We start from the raw sequence: 18,132 nt of genomic DNA, 5'->3' as shown, positions 1-18,132 counted from the left end.
TGGGGTGCGGAAAAGGGGTTTTATTTATTATATAAAATTACAAGCATAGTTATCGTGGATTGTGTATTTTGTAGGAATTTTCACATAAAATTCACATAAACATAAAACATTCGAATCTAGATTTTTTTCCAGTTATTACGGGTCAGTAATCTGTATATTGGATTATAAAGACGATAATTTTTTTGACCCCTGACCTAACAATACAAAAAATAATAATGGTTTAAAGCAAGTACTTAAAGTTTTTGCAAATATTCGAACTATCAACGATTTCATTCACGTTTTATAATTATAATTTTATTTATTTGCAAAATTTTGAGCGCGTCCAAATACTTATTCACAAATCTGGATTTTCTCCATTTTTACATTTTTGACATCTTAACATAGATGAAGAAGTATATGAAAATATAGCTGTTAACAGGGCTTACGCCTATACCTGTTTGTTGTGAACTCATATGTACTGTGTCATGAGATTGATCAATATATCTAAGAGTTAAAAAAAGAGAAGTGTGATTGTCAATCATGGGTAAATGTTCCACGTGTGTAAAGTGATCACTTAACCAGGCTATGCCGGTAGTAAGCCCCTGTAAATGCCCAAACCATCATATTCTTCTTCATCTATTTTCTTCTTATTCTTGGTGTAGGTGTTGTGGCCTGTTTTTAAGAGGGAATAGACTCCTACGATGTCGATTCTCAGCTATCGTTTCATCTCTTTGATTATCTGCCTGGGTGTCGTCTACCATGGGGTTGGCTGAACAGTGCGATGGGGGAAGCATCTTTTTTGAGATGTCTAAAAGTAATATGAAAAATAAGTCCTATAATTGGAAACAATCCAGATTTGTGATCAAGTATTTGGACGCACTCAAAATGTAAATCTCTTATTCTTTGTTTTGAATATTGAAAGCATTAACTTTGTGGATCATATTGATATAAAAATATTTTGAGAAATAAAAAGACTTTGTATTTTGATCCACTCACAAGGATAAAAAAACAAAGTCTTTTTATTTCTCAAAATAATACTCTTATTCTTTATTTTTTCTATTTCTCCCACTTTTATCTACTACTGTAAGCTCAATATTTTTAAATGTATCATTTCAAGGAAGTCTTTACATCTTAATTTCCATAAGAGGCGTCTCTTAAGAGCCATCATAAGAGATCATTATTCGTTTGAAAACGTCAGTAATTGCTTTCGAGATATTAGACTTTCGGAATTTTAATTATAAAACGTAATATTATCCAATGTGAGATGCTATGGTGTTGTAAGTTATAAATACACCAACATACCATAAGCCTATCCATAATTGTATATAGTGTAAATTATATCCATTGCCTAAGATACGTAATTAATATTTTAGACATCTCAATATAGATGAAGAAGAATATAGAAGTTTAAGGATTTAAAGGCATTACGACCATGATGATGATCGCCTAACCTATGCTTAGTTAGAGCCCAGATTTCAAGCGTTCAAATCAGCCGTGCTCAGGGCTCGACGTGTCCTTACTCTCGATTTTTTTTCAAGAATTTATATTAGATACTTTTTTATTTTTTGGAATACATACATAAAAAATATTTTGTATTTCCTAATAATTCTTCTTTGCAAAATCATGTAATTATTTCGAAGAAAAACTTATTATTTCAATGCAGCGAGTGTTTTTGCCTAGAATTTTCACTCATGAATTACATGAAATTATAGTAACTTTAAACATGAAGAGTAAATCCAAACACTAGTAAGCATAGGCTATGAAACTTATAAAGTTGAAGCCTTTGACGATAAGTAAATAAACCAACTAACTAACTAACTAACCATCACGCCGCTTCCCCGCAGGGGTAGGCAGAGAGAATAGAGCGCCACACCACTCTGTCTTTGCAAACATTCTTCGCCTCTTCCACGTTCATGCATCTCCTCATACATACCCGCCGATTGTTACGACTCCTAACCTGACCACTTTCAAGTATTTCGCATACCTGATCGTGCCATGTTTTTCTCGGTCTTCCTCTGCTTCTTTTCCCACTAACATTCGCCTCATAATTTTTTTTTACCGTTCTTTCCTTACTCATTCGTTCTACATGTCCAAACCATCTCAACACACCTTTCTTGATTTTATCGATAATGCTTATGTCAGCTTTGCATTCCTTCCTTATTTCACTATTCGCACATCTATCATACATCGTTTTGTTGCACATTCTTCTGAGAGATCGCATTTCGACTGCATAAGTAAAAAATTAAAAAAATATATTATTATAATGCACAAACGATGTTATAAGAAAAAATCATTTACGTAAAATGTTACCTGGATTTATAGAAAATAAAGTTGCGATTTAACGAATACTTAACGAAAATAATAAATGACCACTTTACACGCGTATTACATTCACCTATTCTACCCATGATTGACAACCACTTCTTCTTCTCTTTGTGTCATGTCAGGTCCCCCTGACGTCGACTATTACTTGAGAGTAATTGTCCTTGTCTTGGGCAGCTCTAAACACCTCCTCGACAGTCCTGATCCCCGTCCAATCTCGTATATTCCGGAGATCTGTCTTCTGCTCACACTTCGTCGACCCTCTATTAGGTGCAATAGCTGGCACATCTCTTCTCTCGGCACATACTGCAGATAGGACACCTTCCGGATTTTTTTTCAAAACTCCTAGATGTACCATATTGATCAAATTCGTGATAGAGTAAATGTCGCTCACTCCTTTCAACAACGTCATATATCAAAAAACTTGATTTTTCAGGAGATCGTTTTTAAAGTTTAAACATATAATGAAATGTATTAAAAATGAATATCAAGCCACTTATTGAACTTTTTACTGTGCAACAGATCTTTTTAGGTAAAACCTGAATGTATTTTCTCCATTTGAAAAATATTAGTATATTTAAAAAAAGTTTAAGAACAATACCTTTTCTTCAAAATGCAAAAACATCACTTTCTGTAAATATTATGTTAAAAATATGCCGCTTTCGATGGGATATAGTACATTTTCTGGACATTCCGAAAACATGCACAACTGAAAATCGTCGATTTTTGATATATGACGTTGTTGAAAGGAGTGAGCGATGTGAGTTGTGAACTCACATGTATTGTATGATTTTTTAAATTAAAAATATGAGTTATGGAGTTCTACAAAATTAAACGCCAAATAACATTCATTGGTATAATAAAATAAAAATTATGTAGTTTTTTCGAATAATTTTTTTTTTAAATAAAGAAAAATATTTGTGTTTATATAAGTAACAAAAACTCTTCAATTTCATACTATTTCTGTGAGCCTAAGCGGTTCATTATTAGAAATAGGTATCAAATTGTGGAAGAGTGGGTTCGAACCGAGAAACTCTAACTTGAGAGTCCGCACCACTAACCACGGGTCCACAACCCGAGTGTTGATACACATTCGTGCCATACATAACACATACTGCAGCTGTCTTGTTTACAAATTTTAAACATGATTGACGTACAACACTATATGCAAAAATTATAACATCTTTCAATAGGATGATTAATTTTGCGCCACTCTGTATATCTAAGTGTTTTCTTCGACTATCGTAAGTGATATTTCACAACGATCAATCATGAAACCTTTAAAATTTAATGAACCATTTAATACTAAGTACTCCGAGTTGCTTCTCTATAAACGTGCAACTCACCTTGTTTGCGTTATTATTGCTTTTAATATTGATTCATCTCACAAAATGATTTCATCATTTATAATGCAAGGCTTGGCATCTGTCTGCATAGGAAGGTTTCTGTACAACTCGTCTGCTTGTTATATTTCTACACAAAGGCAAGAACAATTCCTGAATGTCGTATGTACTCAGATTTATTATACATATATTTAGGTAGGTATATACTAGTATATACTAGAGGACGGTCTCCAACAAGATGGACAGACCAAATAAAGGAATTAACCGGATCCTCGCTAAACGCTGCCATCAAGTTGGCCCAGGACCGGGAAGAATGGAGAGGACTTGTGCACCAAGTGCCTGACATTCCAGAAGACCACGACGCTCAGCATTGAGCAAGAAGATGAAGAAGAAGATACTAGTAAAAACCCTTATTGTAAACCCTACATTGTAAACCCTATATTCTATAAACATGTAAGTTTTTCGGCTAAAGAGCCATAATACAGATAGTTAATAAAATATAAAACAAATATACTTATAACCCCTTACCCGCACCTTATGGTGCATAGGGCACTGCATCGAATTGATGCAGTGTTATCTTGATCATTACTTACATGAAGGCAAGGTGATCACTCTTGCGCTCAGGAACCAGTCCAGGGTAATATTAAATAAATATTGCAGTGTAAAATCACTAATATTTATTTTTACCCCCCCTGGGAATCGAACCCGGGACCTCCAGCACGGTAGCTAAACACACTGACCATTACACCACGGAGGCGGATAAAAAAGAATAAATATACAGTTATACATATATATTATAAAAATTAACTAGTTTATATTACGTATGAGTTGCAATTTCTGTTTAAATAGCTTACCATATCAAGGCAGAACCAAAACTATTTATGCATATATACAAAAATACGTGGATATCCAATATATTTTTAAAAGGGTGTTACGTTGATTATTATCATATCAGTTTTTGACATTTCAACATAGATGACAAAGAATATGGAAGCCTGGGCATTTACGGAGCTTACTAGTAGATGTCACTAGTGAAAATTCTAGTGATTCTTGTACAATGTTTTAAACTGGATCATTTATAGGCTTACCATAATTATGAAGCTCTAAGCCGGGAGAGAAAAAAACAAATACAGTGCAACCTCTTTCCAGCATCTTAATCGATAAGCGAAAAAAAATTCTCAATAATATTCAATTTCAAAAATATTTTTCGTTCATCTGATTAGTGTATTTCGTTTATAGCTTCTGCAGATCTCTCTATTTCTTCCCATTTTGTTTTCCCATAATTCTATGTAAGATATGCACCGTCTGAATAGATAAATAGACAGTGCTCGCGCAAACTGGGACTACATCTAAACCGGCCGGGACACCGGGATCCGTGTCTGAAACCGGGATAATCCCGGTCAAACTGGGACGTATGGTAAGCCTAATCATATACCATATGTAAAACATCCAAGAATTTGAGTAGTATGGTTGTCAATCATGGGTAGAATTGGTAAATGTTACACGCGTGTAAAGTGATCCTTTAAACCAGCCTATCACGGTCGTCAGCCCCGTAAATGCTCAGACTTCCATATTCTTCTTCATCTGTGTTGAGATGTCTAAAAATAATATGAGATTCATATACGTACACGATTTCAAGATAATTGAGATGGGTCAAACAATCAATTATTTATTTTTGTAATTATTATTCTGAAATCAATTTCAGACTCGTGCTAAGCAACCTCCTGAATCATTTGTTAATTACGGGTTATTTTAATTTTCGACCAATATATCTCTTTTGCCATTGCAACTTATGATTGATAATCGATTATTTTTTTGCAAAATAAAGGGTACATCGGAGGATTTATCGTCGAGCAGAGATTTATTGGGATAAACGGATAGATCTAGTGAATTCATATAAAAAAAACTAACTGACTGACCATCACGTCGCTTCTCCACAGGGGTGGGCAGAGATAATAAAACACAACACCACTCTATCTTGGCAAACATTTTTCATTTCTCCCAGATTCATGCATCTCCTCATACATACCTGCCAATTTTTTCGACTCCTGACTTTAAAGAAGGTATTTGATATAAGTTCTTGATAAAAAAAAATCAGACAGATTTTCTCTGGTTGGTCTATGTCCGCTTCCGTGGTGTCATGTGGTTAGCGTGTTTAGCTAACGTGCTGGAGGTACCGGGTTCGATTCCCAGGGGGAGGTGAAAATAAATATTAGTGATTTTACATCCTGGGCTGTTCATTGAAGCGCAGGAGTGATCACCCTGCTTTCGAGTAACGATCAAGATAACACCGCATATATTTGATGCAGTGCCCTATGCGCCATTGGATGCGAATAAGGGTTAGAGAGAGAGAGAGATTTCCCCCTACATTCGCCTCATAAGTTTGTTTTATTGTTCTTTCTTCACTCATAGCCCCCAACATAATTTTCTTTAAACCCAGGTAACATTTAAGGTTAAAATAAAAATGTTTGATAAAAACACCGTTTTGTATTAAAAAATAAGTTTTTCTTCAAAATAAATAAATGGTTTTAAAAAAGAAATGAGTTATTGATAGGTAAAGGGTTAAAAAATGACATTTGTTTTGTGAGTGCCATTATTTCTAGGCCACATGTGGAGGTCCTTACCAAAACGTTACATTACATTATAAATGATTTTCAGTAATCAGGAACTCTAGCTTATAAAATTGTTACGTTTTGGTGCGATTAAATGATTTCATATCAGTTTTATACACGATTGGTCACGTTTTTTTGCAATTTAAATAAAAAATTTCGATAGAATACAGTAAAGAGAATAGATTTGCATTTTAAGGATTTTTTGTGCAATATTGGAAATATTATTTTTTGACATCTCATCAAAGATGAAGAAGAATATGGAAGTCTGGGCATTTACGGGGCTTACGACCGTCATAGGCTGGTTTAAGTGATCACTTTACACACGTGTAACATTCACCAATTCTACCCATTATTGACAACCACACTACTCAAATTCTTGGAAGTTCTATATATATGAACCAATTTATAAACTTTGTTCTTGAATCACTAGAACTTCACTAGAGACATCTATTGGTGAGATGTAAAGAAGCTTTTTTACTAAGCAGAAACTCTTATATTAGTATGTGAGATCCGAATCCTGGATTATAATCACACACATGAGAAACGCCAGAAAATACCATTTTCATTTTTATTATTAAGCTTATAATTTGACCAGATAATTTATTTACAACATTTTGAGTGTGTCCAAATACTTGTTCACAAAATCTGGATTATCTCCAATTACAGGAGTTATTTTCATATTATTTTTTGACATCTCATCAAAGATGAAGAAGAATATGGAAGTCTGGGCATTTACGGGGCTTACGACCGTCATAGGCTGGTTTAAGTGATCACTTTACACACGTGTAACATTCACCAATTCTACCCATTATTGACAACCACACTACTCAAATTCTTGGAAGTTCTATATATATGAACCAATTTATAAACTTTGTTCTTGAATCACTAGAACTTCACTAGAGACATCTATTGGTGAGATATAAATGCCCAGACTTCCATATTCTTCTTCATCTTTGATGAGATGTCAAAAAATAATATGAAAATAACTCCTGTAATTGGAGATAATCCAGATTTTGTGAACAAGTATTTGGACACACTCAAAATGTTGTCAATATTGGAAATGTAACTTTTTGGTGAGGACTTCCACGTATATAGATATTTTTTTTATTTAGTAAGTACATAGAGATAGCTGTTCTTGTTTCTTTGCCTTGCATCATATTCCTCGTCTAGTTTCATCTCCTTTACTGTATTACCTAACGTCAGGTTCCAGACCGTTCCACTTGCGTCGCAAGAGAACATCTCTGGGCAGCGAAAGGTCACAGCAAAACATCGTCTAACCCGTTTGTGTCTAAACGGCCAATTTTGCTGACATTTTTCAAAGTGCATAACCCGAACACGCGTTCAACATAATTTTAAAATATTGCTTAATATTTTTTTGTTTGTTTCATATTTAAAATATATTGAAAAAACGTTGACCTCATCATAAATGTTACCGATATTTAATTTTGGTTTATTTTATAACTGGTCTAACAGCATGAGAAAAGGAATGTGAACATGATTTTTTAATATATTAGAAATAGAATATTAGAATCGAACATATCGTAGTCGTACAGGAGAAAGTGACCAACTAACAAAACGTAAAATGTTCAGGAGGGCCGTTAAAGTCACTTGCTTGGCAAGAAAATAAACATCAATGCAGTTTGTCATTTTTAACAAGTCAATATATTATACTTACAAGTTTAAAATCCTTTGGGATTTTTTTCAGGGCAATAAAGCTAATAAGATATCAAAAAGTCAATGATCACTTTTTTTGTAAAAAAATGCACTTGGTCCCTGTTTTTCTGTATGACTACGATATGTGAAAAAGAATATGACAGTCTTGGTATTACAGGGCTTACAACCAGTCACATGATCAATTTATCCACGTGTCACATTCACCATTCTACCCATGATTAACAATCTCACAATTCAAATTTCAAGTTGTATGTAAGCTACAATTGACACCTTCTAAATGCATGGAGTTGGTAAAAGAAGGATGAAAGAAAATTGAATGTAATCTAAGTGCAATCTCTCAGACGAATTTGCGATACAACTTTATGTGATAGATGTTGGAATGGTGATTCCAATATCGAGCATATCGACAATTAAGAAAAGTGTGTTCAGATGGTTTAGGCATGTGTAAAACAGATTTATGAGGTGAATGTGCTTGTTTATGGAATCAGAAGATGAAGATAAAATATAGAACTCTGGGTATCAAAGGCTGAATGAAGTGTTCGCGTTAAATTATTTATCAATAATATACGAGCAATATATCGGATCTCAATTTTTATTATTTTTCATTCCACTTTTCGAGGGGCTGGAGTTTGCTGTTTTTGTTTTTACCGATTCGTGTGTGTAATACGTACAGTGATGTGAGGAGATGAGTTGAGACTGGCGGCCCAGTGACCTTTATTATGTGAGAATGTGGATTTTTGATGCATGACAGAAAGCCTGAGGGAAAGTGGCAATTTACGAGTCAAAATAAGATAATTATTACTTAGGCGCAGACACTTGCTTCATAGTCGTAATTCTTGTATCAAGGCCAGACTAAATTGTGGTGAGCTATCCTTGTTATTTGACATCTCAACATAAATGAAGAAGAACATGGAAGTCTGGGCAATTACGGGGCTTATGGCCGTCAAAGGCTGTTTACACACGTGTAACATTGATCAATTCTATCCATAATTGACAACCACACTACTCAAATTCTTGAAACTACTTTATTTCTGCATATATTGTTCAAATTCGAAACATAGTGCTTGAATCACTGGAATTTCGAGAGATGAGAGAAGCTTTTTATTGAACAGAAACTCTTTCATTTGTATGTGACGTCCGAATCCTGGATTATAATCACATTCATGAGAAACGCTAGAAAATATCCATTTCATTTTATTATTTTAGCTTATAATTTGACTAGTTAATTTATCTACAACATTTTGAGTGTATCCAGATAATTTTTAGCAACATTATCAGGATTATCTCCAAATACGGGAATTTTTATTATATAAGATAATGTAATATAATAAGATAATAATCAGATATCAACATGTTGTAAATGAGTGATCTTTGTTATTTTAAGTCTACCCAAAGTTATCAAAAATGTAGCGATATCTTAAAATAGATGAAGAATTATATGAAAGTTCTAGCATTTTAAAAGGATTACGAACTGTCGTAGCATTCCCAGGCTTACATATTCCTAACACTCTTCTTGCCTTTTTTAAATCTCAACATAGATAAAGAAGAATATAGATTTCTGGGTATATACAGGGTTTAAATAAAGTGGAACGAAACAGAGCAACGCATACGCAATGCCATATTCTTTATTTTTAAGAAATCTCAATTCTATCACGTGCACAGTGTTGCACAAGCAATTATTTTTCTTATCAAAATATATTAAATCATACATAATTTTTTTTCATAAAGATATAGGTATATCCAAATATAAATATGTTTATACATATATATATATATATATATATATATATATATATATATATATATATATATATATATATATATATATATATATATATATATATATACATGGTGAATTTGACATTTAAGTATACATATATTAGGATTTTGGATCGAACTATATTTGCATTTATATATCATATAATTCAACTGTTGGTTAATATTGCGTTTTTGAATACTGACCTTTTAATTTTAAAAAAATAAAGGTCAATATTTGAATATGCTTTTAAAGTAATCTATTTTAAAATGAGACTATAAGTTAACTACACAAGGAATCAGGATCTATCTATAATCTTTGAATTAGAGTATAATATGGCTGCAGTGCATCCGTAATGCAACAAATGTGATCATTCGAGCCACAGCAGGATGGATTCATTCCCCAATATACAAACATACACCCGGTGGATAAGATGTACATTGTATGATACCTCAAATTCAGCGTTCGGAGCCAAAAAGGGAATGTACTATATGTCTAGAGTTGGAATAGTCTACCAAACAATTGTCAGACTCGCACTCCTTGGAATGTTGGACAATGTACACCTACTCTAGGCAACTAGAAACTGCTTGCATGCGAATGCTTAGGTGGTCACCTGGAGCGTCTCTTAAAAGAGATAAAACAAAGAGTTCACGCATTCCGGAAGCCTGGCTGTAACTGACATCAATAGTAAGGTAGAGGAAAGGCAATTGAGATGGTATGAGAGAACCTGAACATATTGTAAACCAGGCGATCGCCATGGATCTTCCTAAATACATCTAGAGGAAGACCAAAAAACTCATGGATGCTGTGGAAAGTTTGTATGAGTATGTATATATTTTTGTTTCTTTAATTTCAGATTCCTTTATTTTATTTTTTGTTATGTTTTAATTTGCATTTTGTCATCGTAAGGTATATATTCTTCTTCTTCTAACCAATATCCGATGGTGCATAGGGCACTGCATCGTCTTGACGCAGCGTTAACTTGATCGATACTTACTGAGGCAAGGTGAACAGTCCAGGGTAATATTAAATAAATATTGGAGTGTAAAATCACAAAAAAATCACCCTCCCTGAGAATATGTAAAATGTATCTTTGTACCTGAGTCGTAACAATCGGCGGGTATGTATGAGGAGATGCATGAACGTGGAAGAGGCGAAGAATGTTTGCAAGGACAGAGTGGTGTGGCGCTCTATTCTCTCGGCCTACCCCTACGGGGAAGCGGCGTGATGGTTAGTTAGTTAGTAAGTTTATCTTTGTACCTAAAATAAAATAAAAATAAAATCTTAGTGTGACTCGTTGGTGCGTCAGTTTAATACAAAACGATAAATTATCCACATAGTAATGCAGTTATTAAAACGTTAGTCTAATTAAACTTTCATTAGTTGACGTGTTCACTATGCAATACACAATAAAAACAACATTTAGGAGTTTTTTAAATCATATTTTTTAATCATATTTTTCAAATCATATTTTCATGTCGTGTACGGAGTGCGTGGAAGTTTTTGGTAAGGGAAGGGTTATTAACTATGAGTATTTCAATGTTTTAGAATTTAGTACATAAACCCTGATGATGACAAGGTTGTTATCGAAACCGGTTGGATAAAGTGTACCTGCCAATAAAAAGTGGTTAAAACAAAGTTGTTTTGTTTTATAAAGTTTATAAAATGTGCCACAAAGTATCTGCAAAAAACATTCAAGAAATAAACTTTCACCTTTACAAACTCCATCTTGGCATTTGTTTCAAGCCATCCAAGTGTAGTTTCTGGCGAATGGACTCGTGGGTGCGTCAGTTTAATACAGAAAATAAATAATGAACATAGTAATGTAGTTATTAAAGCGTTAGTCTAATTAAACTTTCATCAAATGTATTTTCAATCTTCATCTTGGCATTTGCTTTTTTGCTACATTTTGACGGTCAACTAGCCCAAACATGCATGCAACACACGAGAAGAGTTCTGCAATATGCTAAAATGTTTTTTGCGCTCCACTGCACCAAAGACCTTCTGCCGCACATGAGAAAATACTCGAATCTCTGAATCTCAAACTGAACAAAGAACACATTATGGATATTACTCAAATCTCAAATTGGGCTACACGAGTGTATGGATATTTAAAAAAAGGTTATGGTAAAAACGATGGTCATATGAACTTTCATGCGATCAATAAAATATAAAGTTTGATATTGAAATGATTTGGACAATAAATTGGAAGGCAATTTTCGAAAGTTTAAGTTATTTTCAAAATGATTATTTTTATCGCTCACTCCTTTCAACAACGTCATATATCAAAAAACTTGATTTTTCAGGAGATCGTTTTTAAAGTTTAAAAAATATAGTAAAATGTATTTATAAATATCAATATCAAGCCACTTATTGAACTTTTTATTGTGCAACAGATTTTTTAAGTAAAACCTGAATGTTTTTTTCCATTTGAAAAATATTAAGTTTATTTAAAAAAAAATTATTAAACAACACCTTTTCTACAAAATGCAAAAACAACACTTTCTGCCCTGTAGCGGGTAAATATTAAGTTATAAATATGCCGCTTTTGCTGGGATAAAGTACATTTTCTGGGCATTCCGAAAACATGCACACCTGAAAATTGACGATTTTTGTTATTTGACGTTGTTGAAAGGAGTGAGCGATATATGTGTGTGATGCAAGGCTGAGATAAGCATTATCGATGAAATTAAGAAAGGTGCGTTGATATGGTTTGGACATGTGAATCAAATGAGTGAAGGGAGAATGCCAAAACATGTGGAAGCGAAGCAAAAAGTTGTCAATAGAAGGATGAAAGTAGATTGAATGCAGTCATAATGCGATCTCTCAGATAAATTCGCAGTCAAATAACGTATGATAGATGTTCGAATGGTGAAAAATGTAGGAATGCAAGGCTGAGATAAGCATTATCGATAAAATTAAGTAAAGCATGTTGAGATGATTTTGTCATATGTAACAGTAAAATGAATTAATGGGTAAAAGAAGCGGAAGAAGACCTGGAAAAACTAGTCCAAATCAAGTATTTCAAATACTTGAATGGGTCAGGTCCGGAGTCGGAATAATCGGTGGGTATATATGTGAGGAGATGCGTGAATATGGAAGAGGCGAAGATTGTTGCAAAGATAGATTATTGTAGCGTTCTTTTTTCTCTGCCTACCCCTGCGGAGAAGCGTCATGATGGTTAGATGGCAGCCAAGAAGTTTTACTTCACAAAAATGTTTCTCGACATTTGAAAGACTTAGTATTACACGTGTCTTGTTATATTATTAACATTCAATATAATTATGTATAATGCATGTGTGTAAATATAAACAAGAGGTCAGATAAGGCGATAAATCAATTCACGAAATGCCTCATTAATTATATCTATTTTTTAACTTAAAACGATCTTACGGCAAGTGATTATTACGTTACATTTTCAAACATAATGTACATATTTTTTCAGCTAATAAATTTTTCAGATGCATCTCTAGCGTATAATTATTTCCAAAACAAATAAAAACTCTGAAAATTTTATTTTATTTTATTGGCGGTAAGTTATATAAGATTACAGAATGGATTGGATGTCGTGGTTCGTGGAAAAGGCAGACAGGATCTAGAATCGTCCTCTGGGTTTATTGTAGGCTGGTCCTTGGTCCTCGGGGTTGGGCGGAAGGGTCTTTAAGAAGTCCAAAGCCTTTTGAATTTCTGGAGGGATTGGCGGTGGAGTTGGAAGATGTGCTCCCTGAAAAAAAAAAGAAATATACATTATATATAATATAAGTATATGGAATAAAATAAAATACAAAAAATGGAGTGGACCAAACTCCTGACAAGATTTATCTTGATGCTATTACTCACACCCCGGTCTTTACAGATATTTATATATATATATATATATACACATATATATATATATATATATATATATATATATATATATATATATATATATATATATATATATATATATATATATATATATATATATATATATATATATATATATATATATATATATATATATATATATATATATATATATATATATATATATATATATATATATATATATATATATATATATATATATATATATATATATATATATATATATATATATATATATATATATATATATATATATATATATATATATATATATATATATATATATATATATATATATATATATATATTTACTACTACTACTACTACTACTACCATCACGCCGTTTCCCCACAGGGGTAGGCAGAGAGGATGGAACGCCACACTCTTCTGTCCTGACATACACTCCTCGCCATATATATATATATATATATATATATATATATATATATATATATATATATATATATATATATATATCCGCCGGATTTTAGGTATATATATATATATATATATATATATATATATATATATATATATATATATATATATATATATATATATATATATATATATATATATATATATATATATATATATATATATATATATATATATATATATATATATATATATATATATATATATATATATATATATATATATATATATATATATATATAATATATATATATATATATATATATATATATATATATATATATATAAATATATACATATATATATATATATATATATATATATATATATATATATATATATATATATATAAATATATATATATATATATATATATATATATATATATATATATATATATATATATATATATATATATATATATATATATATATATATATATATATAATATATTGATTTTGCCAATGTCAAGTTAATTAAATAATAATTTTTAATTATAAATTATGATTATCTTATCATTCAACTACAAATTGATTACGTTCAATTAAAAAAATATAACTAAAATATTTTATTTTTAATTAACATTTTACTTAGTAAACACCACTATTTCTTAAAATCTACTGTGACACGTGATTTGATGCATTCCGCATCATTTTCAAACACCGTATGATGATGCGGAATGCGTCGAAACAAATTATTTATTTGTTTTCTTTCTCTCTTTCGAAATTTTGTTTTTATGCAAATATAAATCCAAATAATGTTATTTTAATGACCTGATGATGGAATGATTTTCCGAAACCAAAAGTCACGAATAAGTGTTTATAAAAGTGATATTACACAAAGTGAACAACGGATGACATGGACAGTGATTTTTTATCAAACATATTTTGCTTCTATTACATAAATTCCACAGAAGATATTTTTTTGCGTATTTTAAAGAGATATGTACAAAATGGTTATCTCTTTACAATATTGCATTGAAAATAATTTAAAATGCTCACGAACCTCCAAAGATGGAGATCCACAGATAAAATTTGAATAAAATACCTGCATTTAAGTGGGAGAAAAAGGCGGTAAAATTATGCTCAGATTAAAGAAATAATAAATTATCCGGGATGAGCTACAAGAATTCAATGTCTACTGGAGGTGGGCGTGTTGGGTCGTTAGCGATGGCCAGCGTTGCCGATTTAGGAATATGGGGAGATAGATACTCGGACTATAATTGCCAAAGACATTTGTGTAAAGTTCAAGGCAAACAATAATGATATGGAGCATCGAATTGATTCTCGCTTTTCTGGTGGTTATTTTTTAATAGATAAAGGTCACTAATGTAGTCTTCCTTGTTATTGGCATTTCGGTATAAGTTACTGTTTCATCTTCGCTGTGTTCAACCCATTTCGCTTCGATATAGACGTTCATTTTTTGCGTGTAAAATATCCTTCAAACTTAAAAGCAAAATGTGAGAAATGTTCTCATTAAAGACATGTGAATTTTTCATTATTTGCCATTTATTGCACATCTTTTGTGTGTATTTTACACATAGATAAAGATCACCAATGTAGTCTTCCTTGTTATTGGCATTTCGGTATAAGTTACTGTTTCTTCTTCGCTGTGTTTAACACATTTCGCTTCGATATATAGACGTTCATTTTTTGCGTGTAAATATCCTTCAAACTTAAAAGCAAAATGTGAGAAATGTTCTCATTAAAGACATGTGAATTTTTCATTATTTGCCATTTATTGCACATTTTTTGCGTGTAAACCTTCTTTCAAACCAAAAGGCGTACTGTAAGATATTTACTTATAACATAGATATTTATTTTTCATTTGTAACACATTTTTGTGTGTAAAATATCCTTCAAACTTCAAAGCAAAATAAGATATACTTACTTATTAGACAGATATTTATTTTTCATTAGATACAAAGTTGCAATTTACAATGATGTGCCTTCACTGGATTTTCCCGTGCCGAGGGCACATTTTATAACACTTCTTCTACTTTTTCTTCGTAGTGTTGGCCTTGTGGCCTGTTTTTAAGAGGGATAAGCCTCTTGCGATGTCGATTTCCAGGTGTCAATCCATCTCTTTATTGGTCTTTGGTGGTTCAGTGCAATGTGGGGGGTCTGGATGGTTCCATTCTCCTCACATGCGCATACCATTGTCTTCTTCGTTGCCTTCCCCACCTAACGACATCTTCGATCTCGCATATTTCTCTTATCCTGGTGTTCCTTATTCTATATCGTAGACTCTTGATAGATATGCTTGTTGGAGTTTTCATTTCTGACACATTTTTTGTTACTACGGTGTCCGCTCTGCATTCGATCCCGTATGTCATGATGGGTCGCACACAAGTTTTATATATTTGAATTTTACAATGATTAAAGAAAACACTTGTTTTTTACCACTTGAGTTTTATTATAGACTACATGTTTCAGAAGTTAAACTTCCATCATTCAGGTCTGTATAATAACTAAAATATAAAATAAAAAATTGTTCTATAAATATGTTCTATAATTTATTAAATAATATATTGTTTCAAAATTCATCACCTTTGCTTTCCATTTTTCGTTTGTTTTCAAACTCCGCCCCTTGACTAACCCCTTCCCCTTACTTTCCCCTCTCCTTATTTATAGAACAATTTTATAATTTATATTTTAGTTACTATACAGACCTGAATGATGGATGTTTAACTTCTGAAACATGTAGTCTATAATAAAACTCAAGTGGTAAAAAACAAGTGTTTTCTTTAATCATTGTAACATGTCTTACCACAAAGTTAATGCCGAAACAATAAATAAAATATTTTAATTTTGCTGTCGATCGTCATAATAGGTTTTTTTCATAAACAATATTTCAGGTATCCTGAGATAACCGATATGTCCAATTAAACGAATTTGTATTATATGTAGTTCTCGAAATTAGTCGAGTTTGCATTAGTAAACTCAATGTTGGTCTTATACTTATGTTTAATTTTTAATATTTAAATCATCATGTTTTTTCCACGAAGTTTATACCGAAACAAATAAAAATATTAATATATGTATCATAAAATAATGAAAGGAAAATTTATACATGAATTTATTCACAAATATATATTTTTTTATATCATTGTGGATTCATGCTGTGTAGACGATCCATTTTCAAGGTGATAAAAGTCGATTAAAAAGTATAATTATTTAAATCACCATCTTTGGTTGTCTGCATACAATTGTTGAATTTTCCTGCACATGCATGCATAATAGTATGTAAATATTGGAATTTTATAAGTAGAAAGGTGTGTTTTGCAGAGCTTCAAGGAAAATAGTCAAATATATCATTTCATACATGACACATTCTCAAGAACAATTTCTTTTCAATGTTATAACGATTTTAACACATAAAAATATTATAATACAAAATATATTCACAAAGTTTTGAGTGTGTCCAAATACTTGGACACACTCAAAAAACAAGTCTGGGTTTCTCCAATTTTACATTCTGACATCTCAACATAGATGACGGAAAATAGAAAATGAAGTTAGTGCTTCAAATATGAATTATATTTATTAAACTTGTTTGAACTTTAAATGTGATATTTGACATTTCATCCGTAGGGTGAATAATGTAATAAATAATATTTATATTGTTAATGACTTTGCTAAATCGTATTGTTGGACTATCATTTGTATCTTTGACAGATCAGTTGAAAAGAAACCTGTAGCAAGTACCTACGCAAAGTAATTTAGCAGTGTGAGAAAATCCTTCACATTCTATAGCGGCCCGAACAAACTGCCCATTCATAAATTCCTTGACGTTTAATATTTTTTGTTCGACATTAGTTCAATAGACTGACTTGGTTTGAAAGAAACGCTTCAAATAGTGATTAAAACGACAGCAAACCAAGCTACAATTCTTTTCATCTCACCAATAGATGTCTCTAGTGAGGTTCTAGTGATTCAAGAACAATGTTTCTAAATTGGTTTATATATATAGAACTTCCAAGAATTTTAGTAGTGTGGTTGTCATTAATGGGTAGAATTGGTGAATGTTACACGTGTGTAAAATGATCACTTAAACCAGCCTATGACGGTCGTCAGCCCCGTAAATTCCCAGACTTCCATATTCTTCTTCAACTTTGATGAGATATCAAAAAATAATA

General features: G+C 31.7%; 1 protein-coding gene across 1 annotated transcript in view; it reads right to left on the bottom strand.

Annotated features, from left to right (window-relative positions):
• Nucleotides 1-13,212: 13,212 nt before the first annotated feature.
• LOC148312965 (endocuticle structural glycoprotein ABD-4-like) overlaps nt 13,213-18,132 on the bottom strand; it is a 16,687-nt gene continuing 11,767 nt past the window's right edge. Inside the window, exon 4 of the mRNA XM_088270895.1 lies at nt 13,213-13,410. Coding sequence (XP_088127021.1) covers nt 13,282-13,410 — 129 coding nt within the window. The 3' untranslated portion in view covers nt 13,213-13,281. The remainder of the gene's footprint in view (nt 13,411-18,132) is intronic.

Source organism: Brachycentrus maculatus, unplaced genomic scaffold (genome assembly GCF_059751285.1).
Source record: "Brachycentrus maculatus isolate JH-2025_06_01 unplaced genomic scaffold, ASM5975128v1 h1tg000028l, whole genome shotgun sequence".
Classification (NCBI taxonomy): domain Eukaryota; kingdom Metazoa; phylum Arthropoda; class Insecta; order Trichoptera; family Brachycentridae; genus Brachycentrus; species Brachycentrus maculatus.
Note: the sequence above shows the minus strand (reverse complement) of the source record. Positions and strands in the feature narration are given on the sequence as shown.